The sequence below is a fragment of the Rhopalosiphum padi genome, chromosome 3 (genome assembly GCF_020882245.1).
Source record: "Rhopalosiphum padi isolate XX-2018 chromosome 3, ASM2088224v1, whole genome shotgun sequence".
In the NCBI taxonomy this organism is placed as follows: Eukaryota; Metazoa; Arthropoda; class Insecta; order Hemiptera; family Aphididae; genus Rhopalosiphum; species Rhopalosiphum padi.
In genome coordinates this window covers 16,916,819-16,939,053 of record NC_083599.1, presented here as the reverse complement: position 1 = coordinate 16,939,053, position 22,235 = coordinate 16,916,819, and the positions used below count along the sequence as shown (strand labels likewise).

The 22,235-nt window shown below is 26.9% G+C and overlaps 1 protein-coding gene across 1 annotated transcript in view; it reads right to left on the bottom strand.

The window, feature by feature from the left end:
• LOC132924433 (uncharacterized) overlaps positions 1–22,235 on the bottom strand; it is a 50,485-nt gene that overhangs the window by 21,378 nt on the left and 6,872 nt on the right. Inside the window, exons 2-4 of the mRNA XM_060988745.1 lie at positions 21,648–22,016; positions 15,540–15,678; positions 8,090–8,262 (exon numbers count right to left, since the gene is read on the bottom strand). Coding sequence (XP_060844728.1) covers positions 8,090–8,262; positions 15,540–15,678; positions 21,648–22,016 — 681 coding nt within the window. The remainder of the gene's footprint in view (positions 1–8,089; positions 8,263–15,539; positions 15,679–21,647; positions 22,017–22,235) is intronic.

Sequence of the window (22,235 nt, the reverse complement as noted above, 5' to 3'; positions counted from 1 at the left end):
TTAAAATGGTGTAACTTTAATTGGAAGGTGTTATGCCGACCGTGGGGGATGGTGTAATTATAATAAAATATGTTATGTATTTTATAATATTTAATCTACACGAGTATTTACATTTTTAAGTGACATTATCTTATATTTCACAAACAATTGTGAGATCATAAATTTTCATTATATTTCGTTAGTAAATAATAGTAATAACTCCTCTCTTTTAAGTTAATTATATAACATAATAATTAATTAATGTCCGAGCAGCTATTTTTAATAACTATTTAGTTATTATTGGTTTTCTTATAAAGTAAAACGCAGAGGAATCTCTGTCTTGAACAGATCTTTCAACCGAAATCTAAATTTGTGTCTGAAACACACACACACACATACATACACACACATACACACACATGTACCGCCTGTCAGGATAATGTTCACGGTGGACCCGTCGAACATCGTTTATAAAAATCGTTACCGTTTTTAAAACCAGACGGCGTTCCAACCCGCGTGCTCGGTGACAAGTGTCGAGAAGATATCACAATACTAAATCCCCCTCGTGATGTCAGTCGTCAGTCATCAAGGTCTACAATAGTGGCAAAAAGTAAACACGAGTGCTGTATTACGATTATTAATAGTATTTTTATAATCAATAATATACTAATGGACACAGTATTGCATTACTGTAAAAGTACTCTTGGCTACTGTTTATTTAATTATAGGAAACGACGGTACGATTATAATAATAATATGTTCTCGGGTATAGAAAAACAAAAGCAACGATAACATTGCCGGATCTGACGGGTTTGTCCTTGCTGACGGATGAGAGAAAGAGACTGTGGTCTACAAAGTCCATAAAATGTTCTGGATAGTTTGAATACAAAATTAATATATCAATGCTCATCACTATCAGAACAATAATAATAATAATCATAAGATATTTATAGCAATAATGTACATTGTTTATGATATCTACAGGTGTTAGGTAAAAGTACGAATACCGGTAAAACCTATGGGATACACAAAATAGTTTGGCCAAACCCCGAATGATTTCTGCAGTTCAGACTTTTACAAGCAACTATAACAAGATTTTCGGTTAATCTTAAGAGAAACAAATAGCGTTGATAAAAGTCCGAAATTTTGCACCAATTATTTGTTATTAATAATAGTAATTATTGTTTAACTATGCCAAGTACTTTATTAGCTATTTCCTACTAGTATATTAAATAAGTACACGTTTATATTATTATTAATTATTATATATTGTATTTTACTTGTATATATATATAATACCAAATACATTTGAATTTAGAACAAATTTATTATTAAATATTACAATAATTATTACATTCATAATTAATTTATTTGTGCAGGCTTGGTTACTGTGGCTTCTGAGTTACACAATGCATTTTTTGATCGGCATTTACATCTATCAGTTATACATTTTTTTTTAAGCAATCGCACCTTATCACCCCTTGTCCACCAGTCAAAGACAGTTCTGATACTGCTTGACGAAAACCAATTATATTACCTGAAATTATTGCCGATTTTAAACAATTTTCTTCACATAAAATAAATTGTTTCTAGTGAAAAGTTGAGAAAGTGTTACTGTTTTTGTACCCAGGCGATAAAAATCTTCAATAACATATTTTTTATTAGTTATGTATAATAAGTTTTTATCATTTTTTGATGCGACAACACCATTTAAAAGTTTGTAAAACCGTATTATAAGCGACATACTATTCGTGAAAATTTATTGTAAAACGAATACTCCTCGTAAAATGATTTTCGATAGGCCTGGATTTCAATTTATTATCTGTCTTATTAACCTGTTCTGTATCGTAAACTAAATTGTATGTACAACACATTGTTTAGTGGGAATAACTCTTATCTTATATATTTATACTTTAAGTACATTTTGGCTAATTTATTGATTGTATAAGTATATACCCGTGTCAAGGTCTTTCAGTATCATGATTTATAAAAGTCGATCGCAATATTATTATGAATATTATTATGATAAAACAATAAATACACAAGTAAAATACAATACGATATAGGTAATAATTAATAATAATATAAATGCGTGCCTATCTAATTTACTAGTAGGGAGTAGCTAATAAAGTACTTAGTATAGTTAAAAAATATTATAAATAACACATAATTGGTAAAAAATTTCGAACCTTTACCAACTCTAGTTGTTTATCCAAAGATTAACCAAATTTTGTTTTTAAAAGTCCGAACTACAGAAATTATTCGGGGTTTGACCAAATGTGTATCCTAAGTTTTACCGAAATCGATCGGTAAACCTAGGATTTTCCAGTATTTGCACTTTTACCGTAACACAGGGATCAAACATGCTACTTTATGCCAATACCTATTCATGAAAATAGAATACATTTATTATAAACTTAAGTAAAATACGTCATTATAAAATGTTATAAATTGAATCGATCTTTTAAATTTAAAAATCAATTTTATTATTTTATAAAGAATACAATATAAAAAATTAATGGTCAAAATATATCAAACAGAATTAGCTTCACTAGTACAACTCTCGTAATTTATACATTATATAGTAGGTTCACTATTATAATATATTCAATAAACTATGGGATTTTTATTCAACCGATAAACATATATAATATATTATATTCGAGTATATCGGTTGAATAAATAAAAAATTGTTTGCGAAAATATCTTTGTTATAATAATCATATTATGTTATTATAACTTATATCACTATTTACGTAAAATATTTAGACTGAGCAAAAAGATGAAGTCTTGATTTTATAATAAAGATTTTTTTTTGTTTTTGTTTTGTGTGTATTTGTGTATTCAAAATAATCGGAAAAACAAAAAAACGAACAAAAAAAAACACATCATAATAAAATCAATATCTTCATTGCTCCGCTCAGATTTTAAAATTAAGGAAAACGTAATTTTTATGTAAACTTATTTTCGATCAAATTGAATATGTTTTTTTTTTTTGTTAAAGACGTATTGTTCTGTAATAAAAATTTATGAAATGCAAATATCAACACTTAGGCTTGACAATTTAACTGAAGGTTTCTCGTAATTAATTCTTGCAGACATCTATAATCTAAAAAATATAAATGCACAGTTTTGTTTATTGACACTTCAGGTTCAAATTCGACAAAATTGGATATTTAATCGAAAAACAACAATCTTTGTTATTTTCTTGTACTTAATTTAAACAATTATATTTGTATTTTATAGGGACTTGAAACTTTCCGCGAACGCCTATATTATTATTTACAAATAATTTTAATACATTTTTCAAAGTATTTTTATTAATTTTAATCTATTGATTATTTATAGTTTATACTACCACAAACCTATTCACAGTTCACACCGTTTTAAGAAAAATTTGCATTGACTCAAAAGCTTATAACGATGTTATATTATTTAAAAATATTATATATATTATTATGTTCAATTATAATAATTAATAACAGGTACCTATAATAAATGTAATATTTCGAATAAAATAAATTCAATCTACGGCTAATATAAGATATAACTAATAGTAAAATAAATTACTGCATTAACAATATAAATACATAAAAAAATACGCTTGGACATTAATAGTCATCGCTCAAAATTGTTTTTTTTTTTTATTAAAAATTTAACACATTCATAATAGTGACCTACTTAATGACAAGGTATACTCGATACTTACTGTGTAGTAGAGCGGTTATCAGCTAACTTATTCTCTTTTAAATTTTACAAATTAGTAGCTTAATTATACGTAGATATATTATTATATTATAGTATGCGTAAAAAAAGATTGTTAGTGATATAAATTATAATTCTAAATTATATGAACTGGAAAAGTGTATTATGCCATACAAAAATAAATGCTTCATATAAATGCTTCGTATAAAATAAAAATGTTATGACTGTTGAGTATTGTACAAGAAACTATATATCGAATCGACCAAAACTATCTATTACTATATATCTAATATTTTTACATTTCTATTCCTAACAACTTGTAAAATTTGAGATTCCAATTTACCTTGATTATCGGAGTCTTACATTATTTATTAGATAAAATTAGCTTTTTAATTTTAAAAATTACAATAATAAATTGTTCGTCGTTGACTGTGAAAACAGAAATATATTTGAACAACGACCGAACTTTCTTAAATTAACAAGATGCTGATTATGGTGCATAATAAATATAATGATTAGGTAGCTTAATTATTTAGAAAAAATATTTTGAGAAAAATAGTAATTTAATTGTAATCCTAATTTTTTTACATAAAATGTAAATTTCAATATTATAGAATTGAATTTTGGAAAAAACCCATATTCGCTATTATTTTAATATGAACGAACAATGTTCTAATTTTCTTGAAACATAACTTTTGATTAATTAAATTTTTGTAACTTTCGATTTTTCTCATTATATCAAACCTTTGGACTTTGATACAAAAAACGGTTTTATAATTTTTTTAATTATTAAAAATATCGATTTTATATTTTAAAAATAAAAGTAAGACGTAGTTATATTATAATATTTCTTCATGATTCGTAACATAGTTTTCTAGAGTATATTACCGGTGAATTTTTTCCATATTTTTACAGGAATCCATTTAACATAAGAATATAAGATGCTCTTTATTTTAGAAAAACCTACACGTTTTGGAAAATATTTTTTTACATCATGTTAAGCCATTACGTACAGGCACGTATACAGGGGGGGGGGGTGAGGTCCCCCCGAATTAATTTCGAGTTACGAGGAAAAAATTGTTTTATTTTATTGCGGCACAATTTGTATTGCTAAATTTTGTAATCCCCGGCAAGTAGTTTATTAATTGTAACTTGTAAGTATTTAAAGTTTAGATGAGTGGTGAAATGGACCACCATTTTGTGTGGTATCTCTGTTTCACTTATATCTAAACTTAAATTACTTATATATATTTTATAAATCACAATCTGTACACGTCCAAAATTCGATTTTTATTTATCGAAATACGTATACAAAAAATATTCTGCTTTGGTATGAGGAATTTAGGATACATGTTGTTATTATATAAGTACCTAGACAATTATAAAAATAATAACGATAAAAAAAATATTTTTATTTTTAAAAATGTTATTTTTAACCACTTAAAATTCTGTAAGAATATGTTTTCAAAAACGTTAGTATTTTCTGAAATAATGAGTGTCTTATGTTAAATGGATCACCAGGTGTTACTTTATACAAAGATACTTTGTGTATTAATTTCGTATGCCACACCGCTCAATTTACGTAAATCTAAGTCTGTGGTCTGTCCCCATAATATTTTAGTCGTGAAACAAACATTAGTATTACATAATATAACATCATTGTAATATGCAATTTAAATTTTCAGTTACGGGTGGAGGGGGGTAATAGTAAAGCACCGATGTATAGATAATAGTATAGTCCCATCTCAGTATATCCCAGGTCGTACTATAGACGAGTATACGTTGGTATTACGCCGCACATAATATTAGGATTATCATTATTATTGTTATATAGGGATTTATGCACGTGTCTCCGTCGTACACGGCAGGAAAAACGATTCTACGATGTTTGTTTTCATTTTTGTTTTCTCTCTCTTGCTCTCTCACTTTGTCTCTTATGTGCTTTCATCTCTTCTCTTTCGTTTTCAGAAACGAAAAAGAATTAGTCGCGCGCGCCTAATACGTTTCGACGTTCCCGCGAGAGTCGCGAAAGCAATATCCTCTTCCGGTCCATCTCCCCCTCCCCAGCCATTCAAGCGCGAGCGGACCGTATATGACCGGGAAATGCCCAACTCCATAAAGTCTCGACGTTCGGATCTTATTTCACGGACGCGGGTGAACGAAACGTACGAAGATTAAACACGTCATACCGGCAAAACTGTTTGCAAACCATTTACACCGGGCCATCTCCACCGCCGCAGCGACGGACCGCGCCACCGTAGTCGTCTCTGGGGGACGGTTATAACTTTACAGTACCTAAATGTGTGTGTGTGTGTGTGTTAGATGTATTAACCACGTGTCACTACGATCACTGACCTAGATAAAAAAAAAAAAAAATAAAAATAGGGATAAACTGCATACTTGATACTTTGGTGGCTGATATCGCTATAATGTCTGTTTTTACGAAAGTGAGCGTAGATATTTCGTATACACACGCGAGTATACTTTAGTTTACAATTTTTATACATAAATATATACACAGTGTCACAGAGTGAGAGGGAGATAGAGAGAGAGAAACCTATGATTCGTAAGTGTATATACATAATATACTCGTACCTATATAAGTACACTAACGAAGATTACGTCGTATATATACGGAAAACACTCGGAATATTTTACGATATATTTTTGTCGTATAAGCGTGTACGATACATGTTTAATATGATAATAATATGCGTGTATATTGTATATTATTATATACTAGAGGTAGGGTACTTTAGTATATTATTATATACTAGAGGTATGATACTTTAGTATATTATTATTATTATATTATTCACTTTTGCCTTCGTACGTGCGGAATACTGTCACAGCGTTTCGGTTGCGAAATTTCAGCAGGCCGTTTTTTAGACAAGATTTCTTGAGATCGCGAATTTAAAGTTATCCTTAATAATTACAAATTCCGTCTCGAGAGCGCAAAACAATTAAAACGATTAAACAAACTACTTGTTTACACAATTATTTCTATTGTACGGGACTTGTGTATAATATATATTATACAAATTGGGAACGTCCTAGGTTGAATACTATTTTGGATTCCGAAATTGATTGAATAGTTTGTGACTCTAAATAACGCTTTCATCTTGCGCAAGCGAGTGTGCGAAGTATACGTGCACGTGCACATTGTTTGGTAAATACAAATCTAAGGATCGCCTATCCGTGTATCTACATTTAAATAATGCGAATAAGATTAATTCACTATTATTTGTTTCCGGCGAACCGTGTATTATGTGTTATTTTTTTAACATCGATGTTATTGTCATTCGAGTAGTCCTGTATTTACGTAACATTCCTATTAGCTATTACACAACATGATACTTACCTACTACATACTATTATATTTGTATAGAATATAATAAAAGAAAACAACCACGACGAGACGAAAGACAAATAAAAATAATAATTTTTGAAGATTTTTATTTACTCGCGAGTAATACATACTTATGATATTATTACTGGAATATTTTTTACGATTGTCTATACTACGTAATAAACAATATGTCAATATACAAAGGTATATTTATATAATATAGCTATTCAATTATAAACACCAAAGTCAATATTTTTCATTTGATGAAAATGTTAAATTTAATTCACAAATCGCAAGAGATTCGTTCGTGAATCATTGAAGAAAAATAAATCATTATTATTACAAAATAAACTTTGAAAATTCATATTCAATTTTTAATTAAACATTAGTTAATTCAACGAAATACACTAAAATCGATATGTTTGTCTTGGAAGTTTTTAATATCAAAAGTTGTACAGTAGAAGGTAGAATAGACTATAGAGAATAAAGTTGTCTTTGGATATAACATCTTAAAAATCAAATCAAAAAGTAAAACAATTATACTGTACTATCTTGGAGCTGACATAATTATTGTTTATTTTGGTTTTAATGGGATTTTAAAATAAATCCAAGAAAATATCATCTATTCTGTATATTTTTTTAAATATACTATTTTAGAGTCGGCTACTTCAATTAAGATATTACAATTTTAACTTTAGCTTGATCAAACGAATATATGAGTAATGAGTACATATTGGATAGAAATCAAATTGGTTAAACATTTTTTTTCAAAACTTTTCCCATAAAAGTATATGCGTTTATTACATATAACATTATTTTATTTTTAATCACTAATGGTGGTTAAAAAAAATAATAAAAATTAATTATTGTATTAATTAAAATAATTGTTTTATAAATTATGTATAGGTACAAGTATAAATTATACTGGTAGACACTCGTAAGTGGTATTTAACACACACTAATCAACTGCGCGAATAAAATGTTTTCAGTATAACATTTTTATATTTGCATAAAAATATTACAATTTAATTGTGTACCTATTAATATATATCTTACCAGGATAATAAACAAATCGTTTTGTGATATTGTATGGAGTACTCGGTATGATGAGTTCGCAAAAAAATGTTGTTCGCGATGGTAATTCGGATTCGGAGAACAACGTAGATATTGTGACATCAAATGCGCCATCGTTTTGATAATCCAATATCTCAATAGGCAAAGAACTGTTTCTAGAAAAAAAAAATAATTATATCAAATGTTTATTTCCAATGTTAAAACAATCAATGGAAACAATTTATTTATTACTGAAATTAAATGAATTGTTCCGTATACTAAGTTCAATAAAGACATATTTGATCATTTTTTAACCAAATATTTATCATAATCCAGAATTAAAATACATTCACTGGACAATATAATATAATATTTTAAATAATAATAAAATCTCATAAATATATTAATATATTTAAATTAAATTTATTACAAATTGTATATTATGTGTAATATTCAGCAATTTTTAAAAATAAATACTAAATATTGATAATGTATATTATATAATAAAAATATGACAGGAGCATATTTTTCTACTTCCGTGATGTCAAATATGTATAATAAAAATATAAATATTTTAATTTGATCCTAGTCATAAACTCAGCTTAACTGTATCATTACCTTAACATCGAAATTTCAAAATTACTTACAGTATGCTTTATTAATTCCATGCTTTTTGACCTTAATAATATTTATTTTATTAAGAAAAAAAAATGTTTTTATAAATAGATTTATAATATCTCCATTATATTTTAAGACCGAGATTGAAATATTTGAACAAAGTAAGATATCAAGGAAAATATATAACAGATGATGGCGATGATGCACATTACAAGTGTCTTTTTTCACGTTCTTTGTTTAGTATTACTGTTCTTACTGCGAGAGTTTTGAACTTTTTATTTTTGTTTTCCCAATGTGTTTTGTTACTTTAAGTAAGGCTTTTCATAAATGTTATTATATTAATAGTTTCTTCAACTCATTAAATGATCTTATTACAAATCACCAACATTGATATATTTTTATAACTAAAATATAATTTGTAACAACTAATATGCCACTTGAGAATTGATAATATGCTGAATAGCTTCTTTACTATGTAAAATATAATATAATCATGTATCTATCTTATATTTTTTTCATATTGTTATTTAATGCATACCGATTGTTTAACTTTATAAATAATAAAATATAAATAAATAAGCTATGTAGTATGTGCCATGAAATTTCAAATATTTGGGAATTTTAAGTTCTGCATTTTATAATTAAGTAATTTATGCTTACAAACCTGTAATTTTATGAGACAAAAGTTTAAATTTTTACTTTTTCCATTCTAACTCCGATTGACCATTTCAATCTACGAGATAAAATATTTTGAATAATAAAAAAGTTAGTTTTTATTTTCCTATATTTCTATATTATATTTATTAGGAAAAAAATGAATTTTTAAAGAAATTCAATATACAAATTTTATTTTATAATGTTGTACTTGAGTTTGAGTACAATAAATTGTTCCCCAATTTTATTAGTTGCTAAACATTTCTTTTATGTAACTAAAATTAGTATTATAACATATATTATCTATAGATAAATATGTTAGTTATTAAACATATCAAAATAAAACAATTTAAAAATACATTTATTTCATTTAACTAGGTTAATAAGTTATTAATAATAACTAATAAAGTTAAAAGTTAAAAATATATTTCTTACAACAGTTTTTAATTAATTAGCCTGTACCATTTATTTTATATAGCTATTCCACCTACATTGAACTACAAACTTTAATTGTAATACCTTAGATTTATAAAACGCTAGTAACTTGGTCGTTGATGCGTATTTATATATATATATATAAATTAAACAATTAAGAATACATTTAACTAGGTTAATAACTAATAAAGTTAAAAATATATTTCTTACAACAGTTTTGAACTAATTAAAATCTAACAAAACTAAATAAATGAAATGAAATGAAAAAACTATACATAATTTTCTTCATTTAAAAATTAATTCAACAAAATTAAATTAATAAAAGTTTTGTTGAAAAATTGTTGAAACAAGATACAGTCATAATATTGGGGTCTTCAAATTGCTATAAAAGTTGGTCGATTAAAAGTTTGGCTATTTTAAAAAGATTTAAGAATTTCTTGGAAAAATGAATATTAATTATAAGTTATGGAAATTACATATAACTGAAACATGACTACCTAATATGTTATAACTGTTATAAGTAATAAACTAATAACTAATAATATATAATAATATTACCATTGTTAATATTACAAAATATAACTATATTATTTATGAGTACCTATATTAAATGATAATAAAAATAGAATTTTGTGGTTTAATTTACATTTTATTAATATTTGACTTTATAATGTGAAGCGTAGTAAAAATTGTAATGACATTCATCGTGATCATAAAATGATTTGGCGAATTGGTTTATCCACTCGACCGACACTATTTTTTGAACTCAAAATAAAACATGGAGCATAATAATAGCATTATTATTAGTTTTAAGGAAAAATAATAACGGTAGATATAGCGTATAATTCTGTGAAAGACGATCAGTCATACAAAAATACAGAGCTTTTTATTTTATGAAAAAAAAAATCTATAATTCTTATATAGTATAATAGTTCGAATTCGACGAATAATAAATATTATAATAATCCCGAAAAAAACAATATTATAATATAAGTACGATATGTCAATATTCGATAAACGTGGAACGTAGTTTTTTTTATGTCGATATTATTACAGACGCCTCGGAAAAATTAACATTACGGACTATATAGTGTAGGTAATAGGTATACTGTAAATAGATTATATAAGAAAATGTTAATTAGATATTAATAGTAATTACGAACGAATAACGAAAGATAAAAAAAAATGTTTCAAAAGGACCAAATTATTATCGATAGTGAAAATTAAACATTTAACAACATGCCTTGTTTTTCCATTTTTCCTTAAGATATAGCGCTGAAAGTTGAAACAATATTTACAAATATAATAGAACCCAATAAGAAGTTTTTATTTTTTTTCGACACAGTGAAAGCCTATAAAATATAGAGGGTGTGGAAATTACTTATTGTAAGTAGTCGTATTTTACGTCCCCATATAACAGTAGTCTGTTGCTGTTGTGTGTTTTCGATTCTCCAAACGTATGATTGGTTACGACAATTTATAAAACGCATGGGGACGGAGCGTATCTCATCAATATGTGAACTATTACAGGCTGTTACTGCTACATCTTCGGTCAACCGAAGACTTAAGCGGTGACATGATTTATCGTCCGTCGGCTTTTGTCTCGACGTTTCCACTTTTTAGCGGCGATTTTTTTTTCCAAAAACGTCTACAAGAATAACTGTTGAGTATCTTCCCCGTCCCCTCAAAAAAACCTACACGCGACAAACACTGTACTGCAGTTCAGTTTTACAAAAAACTTTTCTTATATATTTTATTCTTTTAGTTTCTCTTCCTCTTACTTCATCTTCGTGTAAGCAGAGACTTTGGTTTTCCATTGTTTGTATTTATTTTGTGTGACTTGTAATGTTATGTATGTATACAGGCACTACAGGGTGACTCATTTAAAGTGCGTTTATATATAGTTATAGTAGTTTTATCGTGAAGCGATACGCGAGGGGTCTAGAACAATAGTTGGCGATATCCTTAAAATGCAATTACATATAACGAATTATTAATACTATTATGGTAGATTTAAGTATATTATAGGCATCCTAACACTTTCATTAAAAAAAAAATCGTGTAAGTATCAATTTCTAATATTTATTACACGATTAAACATTTATCGCTGATTTTGATGATTTAAGCTCGAAAGTAATAATATTTTTTTTTCTTGATAACGTATTCAACATTATAAGAAATTGATTTAACGTCCTAACCTATTTACTTCTAGAGAAAAATTATTACAGCTTAAATATGAACATATTAAATAGATAAAATAGTTTCTAATTATATTTGTACAAAGACTGTAATGATCCATTTTTGGTTTTAAGTAAGTGCAGATAGAATTCATTTAAAATGATAGAGAATATTAAATTGATTAATGATGTAACTATGTGGTTTATTGCGTAATGCTTAATAGCACCGAGTAAAGGGATTTAAATATGAACTAATAATAACGCGTCTTTATGACAACAATGGAGATAATGAGTATATAGAATGTATATATACTCGTACACATATGATATATTATATATATATATAAGTATATATCTATTATATATACAAATAAGGGTTAGAATAATTATGATAATTATTATCGTTAACAAGTTGATTATAACATATTAATAAATTATAATTGTAATAATTAACGACAACATATTAAGGAAAATAGGTATATATAAACAAATAAACCCATTAATATCAAATAAAATGTTGGGGAAAATTAATTTATGTATACTGTATAGTGTATAGTATACTAAGACAAGCGATGTTTTGAATTGATTTACACAAAATGTTTCTAAATTCACACTTATAACTTGGAAATTAAATACAATTTTTAAACCACATTCATCATTTTAGATTATTAATGGTACGATAAAAGTATTTTTACAATGATTAAAATAATAAAATACTAGTTAAAAATAACTGATTTTACAATATTGGATGAAATTTTCGTATTTGTCACCATCCACCTTTTAGAGTATTACAATTGATCAATTTGATTTCAGGTGGTAAATCCAATATTTTTAGTTATTTGGGGGTAGAGTTAAAAATCATTCGAATACAGTTTTATTTAAACAATATTATTTGAATAAAAAATTATTCGAATGAAAAATTATTCAACTAATTTTCAAACATAAATAATAATATTAATAATATTTCGAATAATTATCAGTAATTTTATCTTAGTTAATATATGGTATGTATAGTTGGTATTTTGGTAATTAAAACATTTACATATTAAAAAACAATAGTTAGCATTTTATTTTAAGTTAATTATTATAAATCTTCTTTTATTTGAAATAAATAGAAAAATACTAACAAATATAGATCTATCTAAAAAAGAAACTAGAGAGTAAAGAATTCGAATATATTTGAATTTTATATTAGAATTATGCTTGAAAATTATTTAATTACATTTTTATTCGAATAATTATCTAGGTTAATATTTTGACCAACTCTGTTGAGAGGGGAGAGTAAATAATTCATACTTTGCAAAATAAGTAATATCAATATCATTTTTATGTTAGCGAATTTAAAAAAAAATGATACACATTTCATAATAATTTGGCTCATTTTGTGTGATACTTATGGACATTACAATTTTTTGAGTTTTTTATGTTTGTTTCGTTTTAAATTGTCTTTAAGTTTATATTATAGCAGTTAAAAATAAAATTTCAAAAACATAAGGTCAACATTTTTTTTAAGCGTTTAAAGTTCATGTTTTTATGGAATTTATAAAAAAATAGAAAAATATTTAGTTATGTAACTTGTATAAATACTGAAACATTTATTACATTTTTAATTTAATTAGATAAAAAATGGAAAAATGTGATACAATAATTATTTTTTATTACAGAAAATTAAAAATGCATATTTTTTGTTAAAGATATTTCAAGTTTAAATTTTGATATCTAAGAATTTTAGTTATATTAATATAAATCAAAACATATTTTATGTAGGGGACTTGAAACTTTTTGTTATTGTCTAAATTATTATTTACTAAATACAAAAAAATTTTCAAAATGTTTATATAAGCTTAGCTATTGCCTATTTCTACCACAAACTTATTCACACCCATACATGGTACGTCAGTTATGACTTATAAGTTATTAATAATTAATAATGTTATATGAAATAATATTATAAAAACTAATAACATGATATACTATTTGATTCTAGCAAAAGTAAGTTCAATCTACTGAATTAATAATAAATTATAAATTACTTGTAGAAATATAATTACATAATAAGAAATCATTAAAAATATAAGCAGTCTTCGCTTAAAATTGTTTTTCATCGTATACCATCCCGGTGAATTCAACATTGACACATTCATTACAATTCATTACAATGACTTCCTCAATGATGAAGTATACTCAAAATGTACCTACTGGCTACTATGCAGCAGAACTGGTTCCCTGATTTTTAATAATGCGGATATTGAAAAAGATATTATAATTGGTAAGTAATAATAACTTTTTTGAAATGTAAAGAAATTAAGTAGCCATTAAGTAATCAATTTTCAAATTATGAACAGTGGAATTCTAAAATAGTAATTTAAGTCTAGTCTAGAGGTATTACAGTTGTTATAGATTAAATATGATAATTTTTTTTTTTTTTTTGTTACTGTCGAATGAAGGTGAATATTCTCTTGTATTTTTTAATTATTCTGAGATATATTTAATAATAATAAAAATAATAATTGCGTATTTTTTAAAATTGTTCTGTTCTTTTTAAAGAATTCGAATAATTATTTATACCTGACCTCGGTTCCCGGAAAATTTAAAATTAAAATGTACTAATTCATTTTCTTTAGATACAAAAAATAATTAAATTTAAATTTACAATTTATTCATAACCTAAATAATTTAAAGTTCCTATTGAAATAATTTTTCAAATCAAAACAAAGTTGTTGACAAAAAGATCAATACAATATAAAATCAGAATCTTGATTTAGAATTTAATCAAAAAAAAATTATGATTATCTATATAATGTTTTGTTTTGGAGACCATAGATTTTAACTTTTAAAGCTGTATAATAATTTTAAGAGAAGTTTTTACTTATACACATATAATATACATTATACTTAACATATATACATATACTATAGTAATAAGCATCAAGCTTTTAAAAAAACCTTGCTATTACTGAAAAAAGTAATGTACCACGCAACTTTATAAATGTATAATTTATATAAATTCGGTAAGTATCAACAAATAAAATGACCTCAATTTTATTCATATTTTAAACCAGCTATTTTATATTAGAAAAAAATGTTTGTATTAAAACTGCTTTTTGGAGCAGTTTGTTCCTATACCTATTATATTTTCATGTATAATTTATTTTTAATACACTAATTTAGCTTACTTACTTTTTATTGTATAAAAGAACAAATATTAATTCTTATAAAATTCAACCATTTTTGTATTTTAAAGTTAAAATAAACAAATAATTAATCAACATTAAAATTTATATATATATATATAAAGATATATTATTAATTTAAACGCTATCTAAATTAACGTTTGAACTATTGAAAATCAAGAATTAAAGAATATTTATGTTATATCCATAATATTATTGTAGTTAATCAGTCACTTTTGGGCTAAAACTGGAATAATACTTTAAATTCCAATAAGCGACTTTTTTTCGAGTTAATATGTGTGAACTAAATATATAAACTAAAACTTCGATACGATTAGTAATTTAAAAATTACTGTAAATTATGTTCGTATTTATTATAAGCAATATTTAATTTACCTGTGTTCTGTTCCATTTGTTTCGAGCTTGTACATTTGCATCTTAGGCATAGGAAATACTCTGGAAATCGTACAAGATATGTTTACCATGGCTTGGTCGTTGGCTTTGGTGCGTTTCATGTGCATATGTTGGCCAGGCGCTGTAAAATGGAAAACAAACGGTACCTATGTATCAATATAAAGATTAAATATGATGTATGCATGTGAATATCTCGGTAAACATTGTTTTTGCCAACATTTAAAATTGTTTGATGTTTGAAGAACACAGGGATGCTATTTGGGGTGTGCCCGCAGGGTGTACTTTGGCACCCTTATTTTTTCTGCGTTTTATTGGTCTGCCATAATATTTATAAACACGGTGATGGCCAATGCATAAAAGTTGAAATATATTATGAAAACCATTATAATTTGTAAAATATAATGTGCATAGAGGGTAAGGTTATTATTATTATTTTTTGTTATTATTATTTATAGGTGTATATTATTACAATAACGACAAGAGATATTTCCAACTTATGACTTTTCTATTTTTTAAATTTATTAAAATATTAAATAAACAACTCTTGAACTTGTACATATATAAATACTTGTATTTTTTTATTATGAAGAAAAGATGGCACGACGATGGAACAAAAATTGGTTTACTTATAAATGCTTAAAAACCTTTAAAAAAAAAATTCAAAATATAAGAGGACAGTCGGTAACAAACCAAACAACTAGAAAAACGTATTTGATTTGCAAATTAGCATTTGAGCAAATAAGAAACGTCAAAAAATACCCGCACTATTTTATATACCTACTTGTATATGGTGCTAATTATTACCAGAATAAAAAATAAACCACTATCATCTAAAATTACTATAATTCATATTGTTGTACTCAAATATAATATTATGAAATATTATTTATATATTGTATATATTATCTTATGTCCATATTAGAAATCCTTAATAATAACAAAAAATTAACCCTACCTACATACAAAAAAATATTATTCGTAGTAAAGTATAAAATAAATTACATTTATAATATGAAACCTAAAACGAACAGGCGTTGTTTTTGTAATATTATAATATATTTCAATATAATTGTAATTGTCCCTTCAACGCAATAACAGAAGTTCGCCGTTTGATCGAATACGTTAATAAAAAATGCATTAGCACTTGCCTCGACTTTGGCGGATCGCAAGGGCTGGACCTCATACCCCCCTCCCCAAAATCGTATACACGCGTCATGCGACAGACCACCGCGATAATACGACCGTTCACGCGTATCGTATGTATACCACAGGGTATTTCACGGGTCCGTGTTTATTCTTACTTTTATCATTATTATTATTTTATTTCATTTTTTACATAATCTATCTTGCGAGTATCCACTGCACACCCGTCGTATACACGGGGCGGTATCCCGTCGTCGCTTATCCATCTACGTCCGATGTGGCTTAAAAAAAATTGTCACCCCCCGCGTTGTACGTAGGTAGGTACATAAGCTTATATAACAATTTATGACTATGTATCGTGTGTACAACGGGCGCGAGTGTGAATGATTCACACGTCAAAAAAGACCATCAATCAAAAATTCGGGAGGAAAGTAACCGAACGTTTTAGCTTGTAATCGAAAACAACACTCTACCGTGCAGCAGGAGCAGCAGTGGCAGCAGCAGTAGCGACGGCAACAGCGGATACGGCGACGGCTACAGCAGCCGTCTTTCCCCCCAAAACAAATCCAACCATCGCCGTTGTCGTCGTTGTCGACACTCGGCAGTGTGCATGTATATACATGTTTCACCACGCTCGCGAATCTCACTCATATACGGCTGAAATAATAAGAAATTCCGATCGAATGACCTGTACACGCTATACTATACACGATAATATATATGTATATACACGGCGCAGTGGTAATGCGGTATACAAGCAAGTCTAATCGAAATCGTAAGATTTCCCGTCAACATTGAGAATTCCTGAGCTTCCGATACGATACGTGTCGTATACCTATATATGTATATAATATAATACACATTTTATTCGGACTTCGACATTTAATCGGTGTTCGAATTCTGAGGCATGTATACGTGTCTCGCAGTGTTTATACTGTCAATTTATCACGTATGTTCGGGAGTGAAAAAACATCTATTTTTTAACGTCGCGTTTAACGAAATCTCATAGCAGTCGGTTTTAGGAGTAGATAGGTAATTTGTGTTGGCACGTTTATCAAATGCGATAATTAGTTTGTCAGAGAAATCACACCATTAAAAAATATCATTTTAATAAAATCTAAATGTATTATACTAGTTTCACTAAAATTTTCACCGTTTTAGGCATGATTGAAAAATTCTTAAAAGTTTCATTACCTACGATTATTTCTGTCAAATTTTGTATCCATAAAACTTTTACAGCACTGTTTACGATCAAATAAAAAACACATACCTTTAGTTGTAAAATCTAAAACATTTCTTGTTTCACTTAAAATCTAATGCGATTTTATAGCAAAACGCGACACTGCTGATAATACGGGTCGGTCGAGTAAATTGGTAATTCTTTTGACATCATAAATTGTACAATCAATTAGAAGATTTGATATTTAATATATTATACTTATTATAGTATACGTTATTTTCATAATTTTTTTTTTTTTTTTAATTTTAATGACGAAAAGCTCAAGTTATATGTCGGCATTGCAAGGTGCCACATATCTACTAAATTTAAGTACTTTATGATATTTCTGTGCATATCATCCGATAGATCCGTGTATTCAACTCTGAGCTTTCTCGAACGTCAGACAAAAATGACGTTTTTCACATCCAAAACATGATATAAACATGAAGGTGTTTATATCGTTAACGGCACTACTACGATTATTGCATTACGGGAAATATCCAAAACACACGAGTGAGTCGTATATAAGAGTTTATTCTTTATAAACTCTTTATAGATAAACGATTAATCAATAGAAATAAACTAATACATTATATAGTATTATAGTGTACAGCTGAACGAGTGAATACACTACCGATTGAAAAATAAAACTGTCTTTATGCGTTTGTCAAGTACTAAGTGTGTTACGTTTGCAAATATATCAGATCTCGGGAATAAAGAGTAGGTCTTATAATAAGTATAGAGATACTCAAAAATAACAATGTTACTTTATATTTTATTATTTTCGTCAATTTTTAGATAGAAATTAAAAAAAATAAATTATTCATGGTACGATAGACAATATCCATATAACCATTTAGCGTAAACTAGTGGTTATTTAAAATTAAATTTAAATAATATATTACATGATTTATACGAAAGTAACATCAATAGAATTTGATACTCTAAATGGGTGAATGTTATATAATACTAACATAATATTCATCATTTCTGAAAATTTGTTGAAAACGAATTTTAATAAATTATGAGGCTTGAAAGCATATAAACTTGTATGTATAGTAACAAAATAGGTAATAATAACCTTTTGTCTAAATTATTAAAACGAGAATTTTCGTGTATGCCTATTATATCATATTATATAGAACACAGATCTATATTTTTCTATATATTTTATTGTTGTATAAGAAATTTTATTTTATTAGGTGTTCTAAAAAAATAATCAGGGAGCTAAGCTTTAATGTTATTTCAATGATCGAATTCGGTAGTAAAGTTCAGAACGCACATACCTAATCGTAAGCCGAAAATATGAATAATTAATTTTATACGTTTAACATTTATTATTACTGATATACCGTCTTGTGTCCAATTCTTCGAAGATTGTAGAATTATTCACAAACCTAGAATATTTTCAAATGCCTCAAGGCTGGAAGCTAACTAGTTAGAAAATTAAAGTTAAGTTTAAAAGCTACTTTTAAACTAACTTTTTAACGTAGTGAGTTGAATTGAATGCATGAAACTTTATGCGTTATTAGACTAACTATGTAATCTAATGTCTTAAAAACAATGAGTAATTAGTAAGTTTTGTAATCACTGCAAAAATCCAAAATCCCAATGTTCCATAACACTGGTGACTGCTGATTGGATAATAATTAATAATTAATTATAAAAGTCAGTATTTTGTGATGATAGGTAAATTTCTATTATATTTCTTTACCCAATATTTAATACAATACTACAGTGAAGGTGGTAAAATGAAATTGTTTTAGTGGTGGTGCATATATAAAATTATATTATATACTTTTGAACTATAAAAAACTAACATCTAACTTAATTCCAACTTAAGTTATTGTTTTCATCAAATTAATTCCTAACTAACCATGTTAGATTTATTGAGAAATTTCAGAAACCAACTTATTCTTTAATTTTATCAGTTTTTAGATTAAAAGATTAAAGTAACCTACAAAAAAATTAATTAGTCATAAAATGACAGTAAATTTGAGAATCGTGAGCGATGGGTAGTTAAAAAATTGAATGATATATTATTATAGTTGAAAAGAAAATATACTTAGATACATGGCTTTTCGGCTTCAAATTTCCATTACAAAAAATTATATATTTTATTTACCTCTGACTGTATGAATATAATTTGTATACTGAATAATTTTTCTTATTCATTAAAAAATATTTATTCCTGAACACATAAAATGGTTTTTAATTTGTGAAAATTGTTCAAATCGATTTATTTGTATAATTTTTACGGTATTAATATTTATCATAGTATAATAATTAATACAATATTTATTTGTATATTTCATATGTTGATGTAGACGATGTAGTAATCATATGAATCATGATTTTCAACTAACCCAAAACTAACATAAATTCATAGACCTTATACAAAGTATAATAAAATAAATATTCTAAAAGTATTTGAATATGTTTACTAAATATTTTTTTAACTAAATATTTATTTGAATTCCTAAACCTGTAAAAATAGGGTGTCAAATGATTTAATTAATTTAAAAAAAAAGTTTAAAATTTCTGGGCAATAGTTTTACATAATAATTTATGTTTCGATAATATATCATAACATCCATAACATTAGAACAGTAGTACAAATTCTAGAATGCAATAATGTAAATTAAATTATTAGATAAAAAAAAAATCAAATTTAATTAATATTTAAGTCACTATTTTTGATAAATTAAGTTCGAGTATATTGATATTTTGTTCACTTTTTATACAGGTACTTAAAATAATATTATTTCAGTGTTTTAAATTTTAAATTTGTCTCACACACTTGGTTGTTAAAAAAATTAACTTAATCATTAGACTGGAATAGAATATCAAAAATTACTGAGAGAATAATAAATAAATGTGAATGTCTGATAGGAAGTATTAAATGAAATTTGTGATAACAATATTATGATTGAAGATTACCTTAATTTAATACAGACTTTTACATACGACTATAAGAAATGTATTATATTTACGAATGATTATAATTCTTATAGTTAATATGAAGGATAATAGTGTTATCTTATTTATAAAATTTTTTTATACGGTAATAATGTTTTACATATTACTATAATACATATTAACTGTTATAAACGAATGGAACTAATAGATCTTTGTGATGCCGAGTAGCTAAACACATTGTAACGGTTTGAAAAGAAGTGATTTTTGAACACAATAGTAGAGTGAATGAATTTTTTTTTTAATTCAAACCGTAAATATAAGGTACGCAGATAGAAGGTACACTTGGTGAAAAAATACGAAGCCAATGTCAAGCATTTTTGAATCAAGAGTCACGTATTAGAGTAATAATAAAATTGATTATAAAGCTCGCAACACGAGTTCAATGGGTTTCCTATTCTTAAAGGAAACGAAAATATTCGAAAGAAAATAAGTGGACCAAAAAATGTTGTATTTTCGATATTTACAAGTGAATTACTTTCCACGGTCTATAATGTTCAGATTCAATAATATATAATATAATAATTATTGTACGATAAATATCATGTATAGGAATCACATCAATCGTTCATTAGCGTTTGCGTAGAATCGAAAAATTTGATTGTAAAAAAAAACCAAAAAAAAATTGTAAACCATACAAATCGTTTTCGATTTGTTCGGTGACAGAGTCGCCCCCCCCCCCTTCACGCTGAGTAACGGTGGATGCGTTGACTACACATACTATTATAAAATCGTTAAAATCGTTCGCTCACCGTAAACAATCATCTTCTTAATCATAAAGTCCTCGTCGTTGTACGTAGACACGACGCACTTGTAGTTGCCGGTCAGCCCGGTGGTCGGCCTGATGATGTACAGTGCGCGGTATTTGGCCAGCGCGTCGTCGGTAGGCGCGGCGTAGCCCAATCGGATGTGGTTTTTCAGCGGACCGATGGCCCGGGGCGGTTGGCCCTGTATCCACTGGTAAGCGGGGCTGGGGCTGTTGTTGAAATACCACGTGATCACCAGCCCCTCGGCTTCTTCCGGTTTCACCTTGTACACGCAGTCTAACACGACGTACTCGGTACCGTTCAGAACCGCACTCGGCACCCTCTGGTCCGTGATCGTAACGCTGTCCACGATCGCTGCGCACACAGACCAACACACACACATTTAACACGATTTTATTATGTCATTTTAATAATACTAACCGTCATTATACAAAGCAACACGCATATTATGTTCAAATGTTCGATTCGTATGGAATCGAGTGTTTAATTTTTTTTTTTTTTTGTATCAAATATAATTCAAAATGTTCTCACGCGTATTTTTGTTTATTACATAAAATAAAGAAATACAGAGAA